The sequence below is a fragment of the Lissotriton vulgaris genome, chromosome 5, assembly GCF_964263255.1.
Source record: "Lissotriton vulgaris chromosome 5, aLisVul1.2, whole genome shotgun sequence".
NCBI classification, from domain to species: domain Eukaryota; kingdom Metazoa; phylum Chordata; class Amphibia; order Caudata; family Salamandridae; genus Lissotriton; species Lissotriton vulgaris.
Genome location: NC_141693.1, coordinates 1,142,066,650 through 1,142,089,343, shown reverse-complemented (window position 1 = coordinate 1,142,089,343; position 22,694 = coordinate 1,142,066,650). Strand labels below are relative to the sequence as shown.

The 22,694-nt window shown below is 44.5% G+C and overlaps 1 protein-coding gene across 4 annotated transcripts in view; it reads right to left on the bottom strand.

Annotated features, from left to right (window-relative positions):
• Window positions 1-22,694, bottom strand: part of TRUB1 (TruB pseudouridine synthase family member 1) — a 184,453-nt gene that overhangs the window by 80,417 nt on the left and 81,342 nt on the right. For all 4 annotated transcript variants that reach the window (XM_086922900.1, XM_086922899.1, XM_086922898.1 and 1 more), the window contains exon 3: window positions 19,651-19,706. In XM_086922900.1, coding sequence (XP_086779026.1) covers window positions 19,651-19,706 — 56 coding nt within the window. The remainder of the gene's footprint in view (window positions 1-19,650; window positions 19,707-22,694) is intronic.

Below are 22,694 nucleotides of genomic sequence, written 5' to 3'. Positions count from 1 at the left end.
GTCCGGCTACCAAATAAACTGGCACAAGTCCACGATCTACGACCCACGAGGCCGAGACGAATGGCCTGAGCTGCCAGAGAGACTACAGACAACTAGTGATGGATTTATGTATTTAGGAATATTTATTACGACAGACACTGACATCTCCTACGAACGAAACATTAGCCGGGTCGTGCACAACTTGCGGCGGACGCCGGCAGGTGGCAATCTATCCCCCTAACTATTCTTGGAAGAGCTGCCATGATTAAAATGGTTTCCCTCCCGAGATTTTTGTACGCATTTCAAAATGAATACTTCCCCATACACAGTAAGGTCTTCAGTGAAATACACGCGGAACTGAGATTGTTCCTCTGGCTGGGAAAACACCCTAGAATAGCATTGGCGACCTTACAGAGGCACCAATATGACGGAGGGATTTCGCTCCCAGACCTAGAAGCTTACTACTGGGCGGAACACTTGGCCCCCATAAACGAATGGCTACACGCACCGGCCTCACACCCCACATACGAGCTGGAACGGCACAAGATGGGTACACACACCTGTTTACACTATATCTATGGGGGGAAAGGACAGGCAAGGCTCTTACCAGCTACTAGAATCACGCTAGGGGCGTGGCAGAGGGCGACGAAGGCCATTAAATGGGAACACAGGCCTACGCAACAGACTCCATTATGGGACTGTGCCTGGCTGAAAGAACTCAGCAAGTTGAAAGGGTTTCAAGGCTGGGACGCCATTGGCATTTCCACCCTAGGGGATGTAACTCTGCGTGGGACGCTGAAGTCCTTCCCCTGACTACAAACAGACTTTTGGCTCCACCGCTCCCAGTTCTTTAAATATGTGCAGCTTAGACACGCATGGAGGGCTGAGGGGGCGTTATTAGAGGCTCTACCTGAATATGCGCCTTTGGAGGGCCGACTGTTACAAGAACAGATACCCGGGAAAGCAGTATCCCTCACATACAAAACTCTTATGAACAACAGGCCAAACACACTGGAGGGACTAAGGGCCACGTGGGAACAGTACGTAGGGGACATGGATGACGTAGACTGGGGGGTGGTACTGATGCATCCCAGGGAGGTGGCTATAAAGTCACGGCTCCGCCTGATCCAATTTAAGATTCTGCATAGGGTCTACTTCGATAGGGTACACCTGTTTAAAATGGGAAATATTCCAGATCCCAGCTGCCTACGGTGCGGCCAGGATAGAGGAGATTTTCTACACACTGTCTGGTCGTGTCCGCAAATTCAGGTATATTGGGGAGAGGTCCTCGTTGAGCTGAGGGAGATGCTGGAGTCAGGCATCCCGGCTGACCCGAAGCTCATACTTTTGGGAATGACTAATGATGTGGACCTGGCCCGCCCATTACTAATTTTCCTGGTGTTGGCCCTGGTAGTGGCCAAAAGAGATATAGCCAAGAAATGGGGAGCACCAGATAGACCACAGATCGAGGAATGGAGGAGGGCCATGGACCTCTACATGGCGGCAGAAAGGGTTACTTATAAGGTACGAGGTTGCCCTAAGAAGTTCCATAGAGTGTGGGGTAAATGGCGTAAATATCACGGACTAGATGGAGGACTTTAGAGGAACACGAGCATTTCGATGTATGGCTGCTATGGAGGAGAACAACATACAGGGACGGGGACAGATGCTTGTCAAGAGCTAGAAGGGCACATTGACTGAACATCTGGTCGGTGGCGATATGATTCTGTGGGAGGTGGGAGGGATAAGATGCTGGGGATGTGGAGATGTTGCTTGATACCGACATGCTTGTTTTATGTTGTTTTCATGCTGCAAAACAATAAAAAAAATTAAATTAAAAAAAATGTATCCGGTATCCTGGGAAGAATAATGCATGCAAGCCTTTCTGGAGCTCAGGCACTTATTGTGTACTGCCACCTCTTTAGAAATGCATACTTATGTGAAACATTTATATGGATTCATTCATGTAAAACAGGTGTGCACACTTTCTGTTCTCCTACAGTAACATGGGGATGTTAACAGACCAACTGCATATTTTTCTGCAATACTTGATCCAACCTCTGCAATTGTTCAAATTGAGGGAATAATAATATGGTGCACACGAATTGCGTTGGTTCCTCATTCATTTGAAACATTATTGACTCGTACACAAACTCAGCACCTCACAAATAGTCGTTTAACAAAGTATGAGCAAATTATTTTGGTGGCTGAGAATATTTCATTAAAATTATGCAAAACAGAGTATGGTCGCACTCTTGCCTTTGTAAAAAAAAAAAAGATGCTAAGGAAGTAGATGACAGAATTGATGAAATTGAGCATCACTGTATTGATGTGGTAGAAGAATTTGCAACAAACCAAGACCAAATATCTAAGAAGTACCACTAAATTTGGCTGATTTGATTTTATATGCGGATGATTACTGACTTGAGACCATCAGGGACTTCTTCAAGCAACACATACAGTTTGCATACTGACATGTTATGGAGGCAGCGCACTAGTATAATAACATTTAGACACAAGTAGCAGAATTGTTTGTGATTACAAGAGCATGCTGAACAGTCAACGAAATTAATGTCACAGTCTTCATTGATAGTCAATGTGGTTTGGAGTGGCCCATGATTTTGGGAAGTTGTGGTCCCAGTGGTGTTTCATGACGTATGCTGGCACCTCAACTAAGAATGGCCAAAGCATTTTCAATGCCTTGAAATTGCCAAAGAAAATCGCTGTTGTAAAATGTGCTGCAGATAAAAGTGGAGATGACCCGCTTTTCTTTGGAAATGACTTTGCAGACAAAGTTACAAAATACTGTGCTCTTATATCTTTGCCATCAAATGAGAATTCTAAAACAGAAGTTGAAAGTGTAAATAATCTTTGTCAATGTTAGTTCATACTCTTGAAGAACGTTGATGAAAAGTAAAGTTGGGAAAAGGCAAGTTATACACACAATAAAAATGATTTATAGCTATTAAGTGATGTGAGACGTGTATACAGACTCCGTGCTAATGCAGATGGCAAAATACATACACGGACCTACACATGTGAGATGTAATTGGATTGTGGATACATTTGAAAGTATTAGGTTAATTGTCATTTTTGAAATATTGCACAAAATGTGTGTCAAAGGTATGTAAACATGCTAATAGGTGAATGTGAGGAGGAGGACATCGGTGACTATGCATCACATATGTAAATCAGAAACTCCTTTCACAAGGCTGCAGGTGGATTGGTTAGTGATAAGCACCGTATTTACTAAACTGCTAAGGCCTTCAATATTAATGATCATTCATTTGTTTTCAAGAAGGATCGAGGCATATCCAACAAGGAGATGTGACTCTTTAACTATACTGACGGGCACCCTATGAGGGGCTCTTTTTCAGATAGCTTTTGTTCCCAGTGGCGTGAGGTGCAGGTATAGGGCCTTTTGTGATGTAGATGTGTGTCGAAAGTGTGGGTGCAGAGTGGAGGTGGAAACAAAATGCGATACAGTGGTACTCAAAATTAATTTTAGTCAGCGAGTCCACTAATCTCAGTTTAAAATGATAGGGGCGCGCTACTGATAATGTTCAGCAGTGGCTAAAATATAAAGGTCAACATGTTTCCGGCCTAGTTTGTTGTATGATCAAGTGGCTATTCCGCTGTGAGAGAAAGAACGAGGGCGTTGCCAAGATTAAACACTCTGAAGAGACATGTAGAAAAATAAGATGACTTAAAACAACAAGAGAGAGGGTTTTTTTGGGGTAAGCTAAGAAAAAGCACTTCGTCCCCTAGCACGGTTAAAAAGTGACAAGCGGGCGGTTGAAGAGCTGGATAGATATTTCAGCTATGCCACGCTATAAAGGGTCAACATGTTTCAGCCTATCTGGATGCAAGTTGCTAGGCATTCATCAGGACCAGTGTGAAGACCCCAGCGGTATGAGCGCGCTAAGGTTCACCCTAACCTGGCGGTCAAACTGTGAAAAAAAACAGGAAAAAATTATTATTAAAACCTGTTGTGGGTGGGGTACCTGAAAAGTGTTCGTCACCCTGCAATGACATGTGGCGTGATCCCTAATCACACCATGGGTGTCGGGAGGGCGTGGTGGCTAGTAGGCACACCGCCAGCAAAGCCAAGCACCCGCTTGGCACCTGGATACAGCCTCAATTCACGGGACCCCGGCGTGATAGAGATTGCTTTAATAGAAATTATGTCGAAAATACTTACTCCAATTTGCTTATTGCTTACAAAGAGTATGAATGTTTCCAATTGCTATATTGCACACATCTACCAACTGTTTCATAAGGTGCCACATTCATATAGCTTCTTCTTTCCCATTGGATTTTTTTGTTCTATTTAAGTAAATTAATGAATCACAACTCTTTAGAAGATTATCAAGTAGATTATAAAGTTTCTATAGCTAATATGCCTGAAGTTGTAAAAGTTGATTCTTCAACTAAATAGAATAGTGGTATTATGTTATATTGTCCTATCACTAATACAATGACTGAAAAGAATGTGTGTAAGTGGACTGATGCGCAACATCATTTTATTAGAGAATGTATTGGAAGAAGAGTTAAATGTAGTAATGAAAAGAAGGAATGGACTTTCATTTGAAAGGTGAGACCATGATTAAGAATTCACAGATACATCTTAAACGTAGGTAAAATGTCATAGGGAAAAGCAGAAAATAACCAGACGAAGGAGATCGAACCTGATGTTTTCCAATCCAGGGGGGTATGATGAATTGAGGCTTACAGAAGTAGCCGAAGTAACTAACAATGATGAAGTATTCTAGTTCAGTATTGTGTAGTATAGTGCAATACTTATTTTGATAACATTATCAGAAGAGGGGATTGTGAAAGAGATTTATCAATTAGAAAATAATGCATAATTTAGATTTTAGTTAGCATGACTATGCCTCAGACAACTTGCATTGAAATCTATTCCCATTTGCAGAAATAAATGTGCACTTTCATTTTATGTGAACAAGCCTTTCCACGCTCTGGTCTCTGTGTGCTTTTATATTTCAGAAAACTAGTGAAATATAAGCCTCATCCATGGTCTCTGTATTAATCAATTGTATTATTGTGTGTTTCATGTAAGGAAGTTCCTGTCTTTGTAATTTTCAAGGTCCCTTCCTCGAGTCTTTTCTAAGGACCATTCATTAGCTGAACTGTCTATTGTATTTCTGTATTACATAAATGCCACGTCATTTACTTCATTTTTCATTCACATCTCATTCAATATTAAGCAGTAGAAGTAGGTGCTTCTAGACATATCTTATTGAATGCATCTCATTTGTTAAACTGTTCAATGGCTTACTAGAGTGATACATTTCTAGTTCAACCCTACTACGTTACCTTACAACTGGATGCACTTGCTTTTTCTGTCTTAATCCCTGAAAAAGATTATGGTTTTGGCATATGTGCCAGACTTTCTTGGGATTGTAAACTGGGCAGACTTTGAACTAGTCTGTTTTATTAACTTCATAATTAAAGCTTGCTTTTACTTTCTAACTAAGCAAGTGTTATGTTATTCTAGTTGCTTTATAATAGGTTCTGGCTTTTGGCTTGCATGAGGCACTGAGTTTATGTTAGTTCCTTCACAGATTAGGATTTGAACTATTTTATTTGAGCTAATTCACAATTCTTTAACTACCTTTTGCTTTCAGTAATGATCTTAATTTTGAATAATCCAATAAGGTTTAACCTGGAATTCAGTCTCACATAAATTATATGATTTGGCCCAAGTTTAGACTAAGTCTTATAAAGACTCATTCCAGTTCCTACGACCCTCTTGATTATTTCATTAGACAAGCGACAACAGTGTATTGGTTAACTTATGCCTTTTGAGAGGTGATCCAGCCTTTCTACTATCTTTTTTAAAACCTGAGAGTGATGCCAGGGACAAAAAACTGCAAAGGTTGTACTGAGCCTTCCCAGAAGGAAGAGGGAGGTATCTGTGCATATAAATGCAGTCAGTTACAAAAGTAGGACTAATTACGATCAAACCTATTTGATAAACTTCAAAGCATCCTAGTATCATTGGACGAGTAACCATTCTTGGTATTCCATGTATTATATTGTCAGTTTGTATTCTTTGTATAGAACATGGGGGTATTTACAATGTTTCTCCATCTCAAACTTCCCTTTGTGTAAATTTAAAAAACATTAACACCATGAACAGGAAGTCGGTTTGAAAAAAAAGATCATGTAAGAGTGTGGATGGGCGATGGTTTGTATTAATAACCAGTACTTCAGAGTTTGGAGGAACAGGAATCTTCCCCTGAAGCTCCAGAGGACTAGCATTTATGTGCAATCTATGGTTTCTAGGAGATATGGTTACCTGGAAAACTGTGTCAAACAATTGTATTTACATTGTGGGTAGGTCTACTTATGGGTAGTTCTGTTTATGGCCAAAGGAGTTGTCAGTATCAATGTGGGTTGCAAAAGGAACCAGAAATGGCGAATGGTATGTCACCACTTTCTTTGGTATCATTTTATGGGAAAGGGGTGTGTGATGTCAGTTCAACTAACACTAGCAATATAATAAATCAATGTAAATGAAATTTCTATTAAGGGGCGTGAAACTACGTTGATCAATCACATTTTTATCAACTCCCAATAATACAATATTTAGAAAGTGTGATTAGTCAGCCTCCTCCCAACTCTTTATTGCAATAATCTGAGCCAAATTCATTTTTAGAGGGCTACAAATAAGTATATAACCAAAGAAGACTTGGCTCTTCACCATCTAATCAGTGTGTACCTCGACTGCTGGCCCCTTCCGCAGCGCCTTGTTGCTTTTGGACAAAGTTTGCGCTTTATAAGACTAATATTCATTCATTCATTCATTCAATTTTCAATTATAGACTGAGATATTAAGAATGTCATACTCAAAGAGAAACATTTGAGAGCTATGGCTCTTCTTAAAAAATAGTTGACAGATCAGCCAGAAACTGCACTATCGTTGCATTAAGATTGGGGCCTATTGGCGTTCAGTGTGCAACAAAATAGCTAAGATGATAAATTTGGAGGTAAAAACCACACTTAGACCGCACTGTTGGGTTATGTGCATGGTTTCCCCAAGGGAGTACGCACATTTACTGCCCTTGATTTTTTACCCGCGAAGAGGGAGATAGCTCTTAAGTGGGACTGTAGATCCTCGCCTACAGTAAAAGCCTGGCTCCACAGCCTAACATATTGCAGTATGAACAGTGAGCTTCACGCTGTCACCCAGCCGCAGGTGTCTCGCCCAAAATATATCTGGGGTCCCCATAGGAGTTATTTGCTTGAGATGAACGCTCCCCACGCATCGCAACTACTATATGGAATTGTCCCCACCAGAGTGGGTAAAATAAATAAAAAGGGGAAACTAAAACCCAGATTACACGTTTCCAAATAAATACTACTGTATTGGGGTGTAGGGATGATCTCTATTGTTAGAATGGTTCACCGGGGAAGGTGTTGATGTGTGCATTTTGAAGCACCAGAGATGTACGCAGTCAGAAGATTGGGCTAGGTCGGATAGAGGACAGGGATTGTTATGTATGTACATTATTTTTCATGTCACCGCTTGCCGTTCTAACTTGCAAAATAACAGTGAGTAAACATGTGCGGAATGTAATTATTATGAAAATGGTAAATAAAGTTGAAAAAAAAAAAGAAACTGCACTATTGTCATATTTGAAACTAGCAAAAAAAAAAAAAAAAAAGAGACTACAAAGCAAGTCTGCTCTAATGCGCACCCAGTCGAAGGATCAACAGCTCACCAATGATAAGGCTCACTCCTTCAAATCTTCAAAGCTCGAGAAAGGAGATGAAAGATCTTCTCTGCAAAGACTTTTGAATATGTTGGAGTGAAGGGAGTCCCAATGCGTACCCCTTTATTTCTTTATTAACGACTCAGACTAAAAAGTGAATGCATGTGTCAAACGTTATACTATATGAACCCGCTGTACCAACTAATGGCCCAGTGGGACCAAATGCGGCTCAGTCCTAAAAAAAGATAGGAGAAAGGGGCCTGCACTGGGACTCCTTTCAGTCCAGGATCGATCTCTGCCATACAAGTGTTACCGGTTTAAAGTTGACCAGACACATTGGATTTGGCAGAGTTTTTGGCCTGATCCTACAGGGGCAATTTTAAGAAAGGGCCCTTGGGTAGCTTTGTGTTTTAAGATTAATAGTTTTCATAGAGTAGTCTCGGATTTCTCTTGGACTTTATGCCTCATGTTGGACTGACACTTTACAAAAACATACTTACATCCGGGCAAAACCTCTTTTTCGTTTGTTTGTGCTCATAGACTTGCAATTTTAGCCAGTATTTATACACGTTTCATTGAGTAATTGCACTAGTGTTTCTATCTCCTCTTCTATTCCCCAAGGACTAGGATACAGCTCTGCGGCTGAGGAATTAGCAACAGGTTTGAGAGCGGATTTTATCCTCTCAATTTTTGGTACGATGACCCATTTGTCCTTTTCACTGGGCATCACTCTGGTTGATGTTAGGCACTACATGTACTAAGCTATAGCACAAAAAGAGGAAGTGTGCCAATGATTTTAGATAGCATTTTGAACGCTTTTTGTAAACTTATTTAGCTCTGTTGTTACTTTACAGAACAACAGTGGACCCTGAGTACTGTTAGGCCATTCCAGCTCCTGCCAGGCTTACCCTTGCAAGGCATGTACTTTGTTAATTTCTACTTTAATGTCCTTAGCAGAGTGACTTTCTCTGGGTCCTGACAAATGCCTTAGTACCCTTTTCTGGGTCAATGATTGGCAGAAACATGTTGACAACACAAAGGGGTATATTTGTTAAGAATCCCCAGTCCTGAGGAGCTTCGCACGCAACCAGGATGGCTGCGTGAGCACAGAGCTCCCAAGACCCTCGCTACCTCGCGCATCTATCCTGTAATATATCCTGTTCTTAATTGACCACTTCTTATAGAAGAACCACGGGTGAGGCGAAACCTGTAATCGGATTTTGAATCGGACATCGGGGACCGAAGTTACGACGCTCTAAACGTCGCGGTCTGCTCTGGAGTGATGCCCGGGGCTCGTGCTGGCATGATGCCTGAGCTGTAATTGAGCAACATCGGCCTGAGGGGAGACGGACTGGCGGTCCGATTGACTTTCACTTTTATTTCTGGTGATCTCATCAAGCGACTGTCCTCTGGGCTGGAGGCTACTGCTATACGTGGCATATTAGAACGCTTTTCTGATTGCAGTATCGGAAAGAAGCCTGGCCTGTCCCCTCTGACTGCCACTGCTCCTTTGTCTTAAGGATCTGGTGCCGCCATATTTCACCACGGCGCACCCGCCTCGAGTATCTGGTCATTTGCAATGGCAAGCAAAACTGACGACAAGTCGAAAACTTAGACTACTCGGCGAGGTGATTATACCCAGTCCAACAATATGGATCGGTACGCTCAATCTAAGGGATCCCCGAGCGGACCGGGTAAATCGATGGAAGACACAAGGGGCACCCCCCCTCGTCAATGGAACTAACTTTGCAGGACGTTATGGCCGCCATTGATGGCAGTAAAGCCTCCCTCGGACAACAAATGGAGACCCTGGCTCTCAAGTTGAACACAGTGGCTATAGAAGTCAACCTGATTCAAACTGATTTGTCCAAAACAAACGAGAAAGTTAAGTCTTTGGACATCAAGACTGCTAGCTTGACGGGGGATGTCACCGACTTGCAGACAGAGGTCCGCAACTTACGAACCTCCAATGATCTCTTTGCTCATCGTTTGGAGGAATGTGAGGGAAGAGATAGGCGTAATAACGTCCGCATTATTGGGGTCCCGGAAAAAGCAGAGGATCCTGCAGCTGATCTCTTTGTGGAAAATCTCATAGTCTCCCGCCTCGTACCTAAAGGACTGAGTAAGTTTTTCACAGTCGAGCGGGCCCACAGAGTTCCGGGTGGTAAAGCAAAGCCGGGGGCACCACCGCGGCCTATTATTGTCAGGATTTTTAACTTCAGAGATCGAGATGCAATTCTGCAGGCCTCGCGGGTGGGTAGGCCCACGAAGTTTGAAAATACTACTGTGAGCTTCTACCCGGACTTCACGCAAGATGTCCAGAAACAGAGACTAAGTTTCATGGGTGTCAAAAGGAGACTGAGAGACATGGGCCTAAAGTACGCGATGCTCTTCCCGGCCAAATTGAGAATTGAATCCGAGGAGCGGACATACTTTTTTGATCGTCCTGAGGTGGTGGCGGACTGGCTGGACAATCTGTCCAATCAACGTGGCCAGGATGGACAGTCTGGAGGAGCGGAGGAGCAGGAGTAGGCGCTTGGCCTTCGATTTCTAGGTCATGTTGGCCTCGGACAGTGGTTCGCTACACTAGCTGAGTGAACTAAAATGGCAATTTGGTGGGTGGCGGGGCTATTGGTGGGTCTTCTCCTCCTCTGTTTTCACTTTTTGTAGTTTAGTTTGATGCTAGGGCGACAGGCACACTGCAAGTTGGGGTGGCTTTTTAGGCTTATGCAGGGGTGCAGGGTGGGGGGGTTAGTAACGGGTTATGGTTGGGGTGTGGGGCGGTTCTGGTTTGGGTGTTTGAGTTTTTTGCAAGGCAACGTATTGTTTTATCGTCTGATCTAAGTGCCGAGTTCTGGAGAGGGATGGATCTGTCTGCATTTTTGAGATGGGGGGTAGGGGATTGGAACTAATTAGTTGGAATGTGAATGGGCTGGGGACAGGATAAAACGTGGGGTTGTGTTGCAACTGTTGAAACGTCTTTCCCCTGATGTGATACTCCTCCAAGAAACACACTGGATAGGCAACACTTGTCATGCTATGAATAGGAGGGGGTATCGTTTGGTCGTCCATGCCGGGTTTACCTCTGGGTCTAGGGGGGTAGGCATCCTAATGAAGAATTCCCTCCAGTTAGAGATTGATGCAACGGTCCTAGATGATAGAGGGCGCTATATCGCTATCACTGGTAGGTGGGAGGGTCGTACCCTTTCCTTGCTTTCTGTGTATGTTCCCCCGGGCCTGCAATCGACTACCTTTGCGGACCTTAGGCGAGTCATCCTTTCACTCCCGGAGGGGATTTTGGTATTGGGTGGCGATTTTAATTCAGTGGTTTTGGGTAGGGATGATCGACATCCGCCTAGGGACCTCACGAGTGCCCAGACCTGGCTCCGCGGCTTTATAGACACGCTGGGCTTGGTGGACTGTTGGCGGCTGTTACATCCCACCCGGCACCAATACACCTTTCATCCGGGAGCACATGGTAGCCTTTCCAGGATCGATTATGTGCTGATGCCCGCTGCACAGGCCCTCTCTGTCATCGAAGTTAGGCATCTGGCACGGGGTGTATCCGACCACTCCCCAGTGTGGCTTCAGATGGAGTTGCATGCGGGTGCTGAGGGCCGGGTGGCCCCGATCAACCCCTGGTATTTTTGGAATCCTACAACCCGTGCTGCCCTGGTTAAGTCTCTTGACCAGTATTTTATGGAAAATGAGGGGTCTGTATCGTCCGCTGTGACGCTTTGGGAGGCTTTCAAGACTGTCAGAGGCCGGGCGTTGTCTTTGATTGCGGGTGCGAAAAAACGAAGAAATGAAGAAGTCGTAAAGATTGAGTCTGAGATTGTGGATATAGAGTGTGACCTCGAGCGGGGGATCACCCGTGCGAAGCTGCATGTTTTGCATCTTAAGCAATTGGAATACAAGGCATTGGTTACGGATGCGGCTAAGATTATGAATAGGGAGCAGCAGGGCTGTTTGTATGATGTTGGAGACAAGGCTGGTAAACTGATTGCATGGCTGGATAAGAGAGATAGGGCGAGTCGTGTTGTGCCGGTGATCGAGAGAGTGAGTGGGGAACGGGTGACCGACCCTGATGAGATCGCCCAATGTTTTGCGGAGGACTTCCAGGCAGTCTATTCCCCTGTGTCAGAGCGACCGGAGGAGGATTTGCATTTGTTATTATGCGATATCGCGTTGCCGTGCCTGTCTGAAGCAGATAAGGAACAAATGGAGTCGGCGATAACTGTGGATGAAGTGGCTCTTGCTATTCACTCCTTGCGATCGGGGAAGGTTATGGGACCCAATGGTCTCCCTATTGAACTCTATAAATTGCGTCCCGACATGATGGCTCCCTATATACGGGATATGTTTGTGGAATCGCGCGAGAGAGGCTCCCTCCCCAGTGATCAGCTTTTAGCTACCATTGTGGTGATCCACAAGGAAGGGAAACAGAGGGATCAGTGTGCTTCCTGTAGGCCGATATCTCTTTTAAACGCTGAACCTAAGATTCTCGCGAAAGTATTGGCTAATCAATTAATAACTGTGATTAGCGAGCTGATTCATCCAGACCAATCTGGTTTCATCCCGCACAGAAACACGGCTCTGAATCTTAGGCGGTTGCATGGTGTTCTTGCGAGGGCGGCGACGTTACGTGAACCAGCCATCTTGGCGTCCTTGGATCCCACGATGGCGATTGATACAGGTAGAATGGCCGTATTGGGGGGCTGCCCTCGCTAAATTCGGATTTTGTCCAGGTTTTATTGGCTGGGTACGGCTCCTCTACGAGGACCCCCTGGAGCAGATTGTTGTTAACGGGCGGGTTTCCAAGCCGTTCGGTCTGGGGAGAGGTACGAGACAGGGTTGTCCCTTGTCGCCGCTACTGTTTGCCCGGCCCTCCAGCCCCTTGCTGCATTGATCAGGTGGGAGCCCTCGATGAAGGGTATTCGGTGGTCCCCTGACTTCGAGGATCGTATCTCGCTCTATGCAGATGATATCCTGCTGTATCTAACGTCGCCCCGGAAATCACTGATAGTGCTGTTCGATGTCCTAACCTCCTTTGGTAGGAATTCTGGTCTTGTCATAAATTAGACCAAGTCTTGTCTATATGTGCTCTGGGATGAGGCCCTCCCTCTTCCGCGTGACTGTCCCATCCAGGTGACGCTTTCGGGGTTTAGGTATCTTGGAATTTATATCTCACTAGACCCTGTGGCTCGTTATGAGCAGAATTTGATCCCACTGTTGAATAGGTTGAAATTGGACGTGGCGGGTTGGCGTAAGCTCCCGCTTTCGCCGCGCGGCCGGGCAGCTCTCTTCAAAATGATGTCTCTACCACGTTTCCTCTATGCACTCCAAAACTCCCTTGACATAGTTCCGGCTAGCTATTTTCGTGTAGTGGAGGGTCTCCAGAGGAAGTTGATTTGGGAGGGTAGATCCCATATAGAGCTTGCTAAGCACACTCCCATGGGTCGATCGCGCTCCCTGACATTAAGCGGTATTATTGGGCGTCTCAACTGAGCGCTATTAATCATGGCATGTATGGTCCTAAATCTAACCCCGCATTTACTATGGACAGGTGGTTGTTGCCTGGGGGCGATTATTATAGAGCACTATACTCAAGGTCAGCTGGTAGGGATCTGTCGGGGCCTACGAGGACTGCTGTGCGTCTTTGGTATAATGCAAATAATGCGATGGGATGGAAAGATCGCATGACTCTGGCGACCCCACTTTTCGCATCTGAGAGATTGGGCAACCTGTGGAAGACCAAGGGCTTTGAGAAGTGGGACCTGATTGGTATTAGTAAGGTGGGTAACCTCTGGGTCAAGGACAGTATTAAATCATTTGAGGCCAATTGAATGATAGGGAATACTTTCGATATCTTCAAATCGGCCATGCCTTGAAGTCTAGTTTCTCAGAGGGTGAGAAGATTCTGGAATCGTCCCCGCTTGAGGATAGGGCGCTGGATGGTCATGTGCCAGACAGTACTATCTCCTTGATCTACAAAAAACTAACAAACGATAGGGCTAACCTACTGGTTCAGCTCCGGGACTCATGGACCAGAGATGGCCTAGAGTTGGACGACGAGGACTGGCAGTGTGCGGTCTCCTCTCCCAAGGAGGTTGCGATTCCGGCTTGTCTCCGGTTCCTGCAGCTCAAGATACTTCACAGGACCTATGTTACTGGCCCCAGTCTGGTTAAAATGGGATTCTCTGAGGACGGTTTGTGTAAGCGGGGATGCGGGCTGGTTGGGACTTTTCTCCACATTCTCTGGGAGTGTCGGGATGTGGCTGTCTTCTGGAATGAAGTGCATAAAATGATGGAGGAGGCTACGGGTGTTGCTCTTTTGCCAGAGGCCAGGCGTTGTTTGTTGAATGTGTGGGAGCCAACAGATCACAATGCGGCACAGACTTAGTGGGTGACCCTTGGAAACATGATCGCTAAAAGAGATATAGCACAGCTATGGGGGTCCCAGAGGCCACCTACAGTTGAAGCATGGAGGGAGAATATGGACTGGGCGATGTTTAGGGAGAAAACTGTATACGTAGCCCGGGGCGACCCCGGAAGTGGAGCAAGATATGAGGTTTCTGGAACAATTACCGTGGTGGCATCCGCACTCCTCCCATGACAACTAACGCTGATGCTCCACTTTCCCCCTCACCTCACGTTCCTACTGCTGTATTATCTTAATATCGTACTGACTTGTTTCTCCCCTCCTCCCCCTTCCCATTGCGGATCGCAAAATGATTCTGTATTGCCTTGTTCCTACCTCGTTTGAACTGGTATTTTCTAAATTGTACTTCATTGCCTTGTTTCTTTTAGAATTTTCAATAAAAAAAATAAAAAAGAATCCCCAGTCCTCTCTTATTTTTAACCCTATCCCGGAAGGCATCCGAATAAACCTCTGGATTGTTATGAACCACATCCGCCCCTGGAGAGGGTGTAATCTCGATTTCTTCCTGCTGTCTGCCCCTCACTCCCTGTCAACATATGCTCATAATTTTTTTAACACCTCAGCTCCTCCCCATTGGGGAGTTGTAGCTCACACCAGGTACCTTGCGGCTCTGGTGTGAGCAATGATGAAGCATGTCACCTGGAGGTAAATGAGGGTTCTCGTCCTTAAATAAGCGCTCTTCCCTGAAGTCTAAACAGCAAATTCCACCTGTCAAAATAACCCATTTTGACAGGGTTAAAACTTTCTTTTAAATATTGATAAGTCAACCCTAAGTTAACCTTACTGTCCATAAGGCAGGGTGCATGATATTTGAAAGTAGGAAAAGGATGGATCTGCTCCTTCCGAACTGGAAGGACCCAGTCAGCTTGGCACCATACACCTCGGACACCGGCAACTGCAAACATAGTTTGGCAACTATCCTCCCCGAGCCAAACCCTGTTCAACACATACTTGATCCCTCTAACTAGCATCATCACCTGCGCTTAAGATATCAACTTTCACTTCTACGCCGATTACACACAACTCATATTCTCCTTCACGGACAAGAAGCCAAGGCCATAGATCAAGTTCAAGGAGTACATGAATGAAATCACCCACTGGATGACGACCAACTGGGTAAACCAGAACAACCACAAGACTAAAATTGTAATCTTCAGGAAGAGCACCTCACCGTGGGACTCCACCAGGTGGCCAACAGAATTAGGACCAACACCCAGCATCTAGGCCATGAACCTCAGGCTGATCATCAACATCCAACTCAACATGACCGCCCAGGTCAATGTCATCACATCTCAAACTGCCTGAAATTTCATTTGCGACTCTTTGTAATATTTATTAAAAGCCCAATTCATTGGCAAAGTCAGAATTTTAATACCGAAAGGCCTTTGGGGACCCATTTACATGAGTTCCAACTGTCATCTGACAGCTGAAAAGCCACATTGATGGAATTTAAAAAACTGCTCCCAGATCAGGACAAAGGCTTGCGTGTAAGGAGGGGTTTCTGTTCCTCAGGCACAATGCCCTAGGAGCTTCAAATAGGCCTACCCTATCACAGTCAAATTTTAGCTGACACATAAGCAGGGTCCTTCTTTGTTCCTTCAGCCAGGCAGGCTCTAATCACAGTGAAGATTAGCTGCCCCCAGAACTGGTTTAGAGCGACCACAGAGGAGGGGTTGCTCATTTCCCGGGCCACACTCCTAAGGCGTGTACACAAGCTCTGCACAATAGGCTAAGGATTTCGCCAACTTAGATTTAGGTAGCTATAGGTACTGTGAGATTGTTTGCAGTAGGGAACGCAGGAAGTGCTGCAAAAGCGTATATGGTATTTCCAGCGAACATTTAGCTCATTGGTTAGGGAGAACCCCGGATTCCCCCCACCCATAGGCTGATGCCAGGCATAAATGTGGCATCCACAGTACCCTCCTCAGAACACTACTTGGTCTGGGGGAAGATTAGAAAAGGATTAAACCTTCAGTTTCCTGAGAAGAGGCTAGAAGAGGATTGAACTTACTGTAACCAGAGAAGAGCCTACAAGACAGACCTGCTCACCCTCGACAAAGAAGTTGACTCTGAGGGTCGTAAAGCTGACATAACCATCTACAATAGGCCTTTCCTTCAATTGACTAGTTGATCAGTTCCAGGTGGACCTGTCTTGGACTCTGCTGCTGGCTTCTGCTGGAGTGAGTCTTGACCTCCCAAGCGCTTGCCTCACAGTCCTAGGACCCTTATATTTGTCAAAGTGTACTCCTCCTAATATATCCTGAAACCTGGTGACCTATAAACTTTTTGGCTCTAAAGACCTCCGCAGAACCAAAAGCAACATGCCAAGCTGATCTGACAAAGGTCTGATGCTGCAGGACTGATGATTCAGATTCCTCCCACACAGAGCTTTTCCGCAGCAGCAAATCTGATTCAGTGGGACCTCTCGGAGACTGTACTCTGCATTGTGGAGTCCTCTTCGGCTGCAGCGTTGCCTGGCTGGTAGAATCCGAGCGCCAAAACAGACTAAGATTGAACGCAAAATCTTCATAGGCAAAGGCACCAAAGGTATCAGGCCGGCAAAGAACATTTTCTGGGTAAAATATATATTTCGCCTGCTCGGAGCTTTCCTGCCAAAAGTCAGTGGCATCACCTAGACCTCATCCAGCAGCTATCCGGTGACATGAAGTCCTCTCTGGCCACACTCTGCTGCCTTTCCCTGCTGAGGATTTTTGATTTCCACTCCAGAGACTGAAGTCTGAAGGTAAAACTTCCAACCAGGTCAAACCTCATTAATGTTTCTGAACCATATTCCATCTCATTCAGTCTTAACTTGTGCCTAGATACTGGTCAAGTGCAATTAGATAAACGTGGTTTGTGCCTAACACTTTTTGGGACTATTTGGAACCTGAAACTAAAAATTCATGACTATGGTTTCCCTTATTAGAATTTTGTCATTTTGGTGCAATTTTATATAATAAAATATTTTCTAAATTGGTCTGGTATTTTTCTTGTATTGTGTTTTGAAATTATTACTGTTTTGGCACCGCATAAATGCCTTACAATTTGCCCCTATCTTAAGCTTGTCTTCTCAGTGTCACAGCTACTATTGGGTTGAGATCAGCACAAAAGCATGGTATAGGTTGCGTTGAAGTAGAACATGGCATGTCATGCGTTCTTACCTATTAGTAAGTTGTGGGTCACTCCATAGGCTAGCGCATGTTCGCCCGCACAATAACGGGGTGAAAATCAAGAAATGGGGCGAAAAGAGAAAATATGATGTAATGGCAGCTCAGTTTAAAATGGCTGTCGTGAAAATAGGGCAACAAGAGACGATACCTGGGCTTGCCTCTATCCTGTGGGGTTTAGACCTAGTCCTTTCTGTTCCTTTTTCTATTTCTCTTTCTCTGTGGACAACTATTGTGCCCACACTGGAACAGTTACCAACCGTTTGGTTTGAGATTACTATATGGAGTAAGGGTACTGGTCCATAACTAGCCCCTATCCCCCCCTTCTTTTTGATACATTAAAACAACATCAACACAGTATGGAGGGGCATTGCCCAGAGAATCCAGGGAGACATCAATGGGATGGGCCTTTAGATGGGGTGATAGGCAACTCAACTGAGAGCCTAATTTAGCTCTCATGCAATTGAAATACCGATACACAGCCTTTTGAGTATGGATGCATGGATTATTTTGAATCGCTACATTGTATAGTCAAAGGGATTACTTGTGTCACTATCATAGTTTTTTTCCTGTTCTTTAGATTTGTCACGTTGTATGACTTTTTGGATATCAATAAATAAAGTATAGAACCAAAAATACACAGGATGCAGCAAGCTCTAATCCATGCACTCTTCCATATGTTCCAAAACATTTAAAACAGTGTGTCTTTACAAGTTCAAAACTGCCCCAACTTGCAATCATGGGTCACTTTATTAGCAATGTAATCACAAATGGGGGCCGATTTTAATTTGGTGCCAAGTCCTATTTGGTGTCCCAGTACAACCCTGTGTAGAGGGCTAAAATAATCACTGAACAGGAGGAGAGCAATTGTCGATCCTTGAGGTACTTGGACTGTGGATTTGAATGGTGTCAATGAAAATGGAGGTAGCAATCTGATGAGAGATCTGTCAGTGAGGTAATAAGCAATCCATTTTAGGACAATTCTATAAATTCCTACGCTAAGTCTTTGTTGGAGCACAGTATGATGAAGTGTATGAAAAATCTAAAAGAGTAATACCATTTCTCTATTTGAATTAACTGTCTGTTAGCTATCATTCAATGTCACTATCCATATTGATTGTGTACCCCAGCTAGGATGAAATCCAGTTTGATAGTCCAAGAGTTCTAGTCTTTTGAAGCATATATTTCTAGGAGTTTGCATAAGAACAGACTATTGCATATTTGTTGGAAGTTAGAACGATTAGTACACTCAAAGCCACATACATTTTTTGTTTTTAGACCAGGTTATAACCAAGTGGTTTTGAATTCACTTGGGGAGGTTACAGTTGGCAAGGTACGGGTGACCATGGATCTAGCCAGTACAGCAGTAGACCTTTTGAGGAAGATGATCTAAAACTATGAGCAGAATTTAGGTATTACAAACAATATAATATATAATATAGTATCCTGAAAATATTCCTGAAAAAAAAAATGATAATTCTTTCTTTTTTGAACAGGCGATTGTGAATTCTTTAACTCGGAGCCCAAGTAAGTTGAAGGACGAGATAGAATTGAATTGAACCCTATTTCACTTTCTTTATATTTGACCATTCTATAGGTGAATTAGACAAATATGGTTCAAGCCAAAATATAGTGAATATAGAATTGAGCATTTATCTTCTATATTATCATCAAGTGAGTGCTGCTTTCCAGAACTTGCTTCAGTGAAGATCGTTTGGCGAGCCAGGGAGGTCTCGGATTAGTTGGATTCCAGCAAAACACACAGCCAAAGCTTGAATTAAAGGGCTTATTACTGCATATTTTTATTACTATGGTCTTAAAAATCACAAAGAACATAAGCAAATGTTTAGTTTTGCGTGTATTTTCTTACTGCTAAACCTATTGAGGAAGTGGCATTGCGACCGTGTTCTAATACTGGACTGCTATCACATTAGAAGATATCCCTTTACGTGAGTGGTAATATTTGTATTTAACTTGAATATATACTTGTGATGCCAAGAAAAGTTACTTTTATAACCACAAAGCAAAGGGGGCGGTCATACTATTTCGAAACTCGCCTTCATTATGTAATAATCGTGACAATGAAAAATAAAACTTGTGTAACGAAGATACATGGTTAGTTATCAGAGCATTCATATATATAGATCCACGAGCCTGGATAGAAACCTGTAACCATAGGACAAATTGTCAAAAAGTGGAAAAAACTTTCAAATGCATTTTGGGTATCAAGTTAACATACAAATGGGTTTGACCTCCACCACCGCGTTAGGCTATACTTTTTGTTCTTACTGTGCCTCTATGCTTTCGCTTGCAGGTTTCTTACCTTGGACCCAGTCAGCATTGTAGTTAGCATTTTGGTCCCTTTGCCAATTCCAACCACTGTCAACAAAGAGAGATATTTTAAGTCACAACATCCGAAACCATGTGTTCAAAATAGAAATTGTATTTCTGAATAATTTATGAATAAACAATGCGAAGCTATTTCTTTTTAAAGGGCATTCTTACACAGAGCTAGTTTTAGCCATGCAGCACAGCATCACTTCTGCTGTAAAAAAAAAAAAGCTATTGATGCAACCAGCCGTATCATTTTGTAGGGATGTGTACCACACATACGTGTATAATGGCACTGCAATTTTTTCGTTTTATTTAACTATCTGAGTTGGATCAGTAAATTAAAAAAAAAAACGTGCAGAAGCATTTATTTTTAAATGGTGTGGGTGGGAAGCAACATTGGAATGCTCCAGGGCAGCCTGGTTGGGTGCGGAAGTGACACAGGGTCCTGAGTGAGAGGGGAGAGGACGACACCAAAATAAGGGGCATGGGTTGGGGGTGGGGGGGGGGGATCAATTGAAAGACTGCAACGTGGTGCTGGCAGTAACTGCTGTCACTGGTCCCAGGCGGTAGGCGGGTAGGCAGAGACAATCAAAAGAGAAAAAATAAAAATACTTACCTGTAACGGCCGGCCGCCGCCTCTCCTCCATCCTCCGTCATCCGTCATCTTCCTTCTCTTCCTGCAGTCCCGGGCGGCAGCAGGAAGCTCTAGGAGTCCCTAGCTCCCCTGAGCCAATCACAACGCTGCAATGCAGTGTTGTGATTGGTTTGAGCGCACTGGTTCGGCACTCAGACTGGGAATGTAATGCTTTGCAGGTTCCTCACCAGGCTGCGTAATGCAGACATGTGGGGAAGATGCAAAGTGCGCAGGGCTGTTTGGCCGGCCCAAGCAGGCCGAGCAAGTAGTCGGGCGCAGTTAGGGAGTGTAAACCACTCCTCCCGCTGTTCTGGCCCACCCCATCCCGAAAGCCACTGATGAAATAGTAAAAATAAAATGATAACAGTAGTTATCATTTTATTTTTCCTTTTGTCACTGGGACGACGCTCCTCCACCCTAGAGGAGGAGCCGCCACTGGGTGCTGGTGGGTAGAAAGCACATGGGCAAGAAGGCAATAGACGAAGAGTTGGTGGAAAGAGCAAAGTATGGGAGTAGGGAAGGAAGAGAAGCAGACGAGGGAGACAGCTTGAAAACATGCACAGTTGTAGAGTGCTTACACAACAAGCATTGAAAATGCAATAGGTCTCGCCTTTGATTAAGTTAAAGCTGTTTGCTTTGCTAATGGCATTGTATAGCAACGCACATGGCTTTTACTTAATCAAAGGCGAAACCTATTGCATTTTCAATGCTTGTTCTTTCCATGACACTCCATCATACCCACCTCACCTTCCTCCCCCCTCGATGTAAGATTTCCATTCATATACAATTATTTAAAATAAAAAAATAAAAAAGGACGAGAGGGAAGGGCCGCCCTGATTGGTTTCATCCGGCTCTACCTTTGGTGCTGTGTTGTTTCCAGTGCTGTTCAACAAGAGGGAGATGGCCAACAAATGCCTTCAATAACCCCGTCCTCCCCACTTCCCCGCCTCAGCTGCAAGTCACCGACAGGCTTAGCGGTAATAAAGGGGTGGAGTGCTCCGCGCCATAATTAACCTGATCCTACGAAAACATCGGTTTACCAAGAGGTGGGAAGAAGGCGGGATAAAACGAATTTAATTAAATCACATACTTCACACCAGTCCTCTTCATACCAGTGGAAAAACCATTCTCACATTTTCTCTCCCTTGGAAACTTGCCCAGCACACCCTCCCCTGTACAAACAATACTAATCCAATTACCAGGGACATGCGAGCCCCTCCTCCCATTCAGAACAGCAACTGAAGCTAAGCAGGTCCCAGGCCCCTTACCCCTCCAAGGCAAGGCAGGCGAGGATGTGGGATGGTATGCAGTATACTGTAAACGAATTAACGCTATCTGACCTCCTGTAATTACCCGGGTCAGCAACCTGCAGTCCTGGAGGGGTTCCCGTCGCACTCCCCAGAGGTCAGCGTATACCGCGATTACATCGACCCTGACCATTAGCTCACCAGCACAACTGTACTGTGCGCCTAAGCGGTGGGCGCGAGGTGGGTAATAACACTCTAGTATAGAATGAATGGCCTTACTTTATACCTTCATTTAACTGGCCAGCTAATTTACAGGGCGAGCATAAAGGCCCTCTCACAGGGGCAATACCAAAGCGAGCCTTGCAACCCGGAAGTAAGAACCCTGTACCCTACAGGCGTTTTTATAATTAAACATCCGCAGTCCGACATTACTGTACATGTTAAAATGCTAGAAACAAAGCAGAATTTGATTCTACGTAAATGTATTGTAATTGCATTTATATAGCACTTACTACCCCTGACAAGTCTTTGAAGCGCTTTAATTCAATACACGTACGTCACACCCCCACAATGACTGGTGTCTTGCCCGTTAAATGAGTGGTTTGTAGATAACGGAGAATCCAACTCACAATGCAAAGTCTTTGAAGTTGATGGGCTTGCCTGGAAAATGTTGTTGGGTGGGGGCGGGGTGGAGTATAAAGAGCACTGGAGGGTCTGTGCAAACTGACCACCCACAGCAGGACACCGCCTGCCAGTTGAGAATCCAACTCACAATGCAAAGTCTTTGAAGTTGATGGGCTTGCCTGGAAAATGTTGTTGGGTGGGGGCGGGGTGGAGTATAAAGAGCACTGGAGGGTCTGTGCAAACTGACCACCCACAGCAGGACACCGCCTGCCAGTTGTCTTTCAAGCCTGTGTCGAATCCCAACTACGTGCATGACAGAGCTGTCAGTTATGGTATGCGTAGCATACCTCACTTTATCCACGTTTCCCCAGTAAATGTATGCGTTTTAATTCCTGCATGGTTACAGCCCTGGAGGACGCAGAAATCTTACTGACCTGCACTGATATACCAGTTGCCATTTTGTTGATACATGTGTACGCCAGGCTAACATATTCCCTCCACATTGTGAAACCGCCATGTACCTCTCAC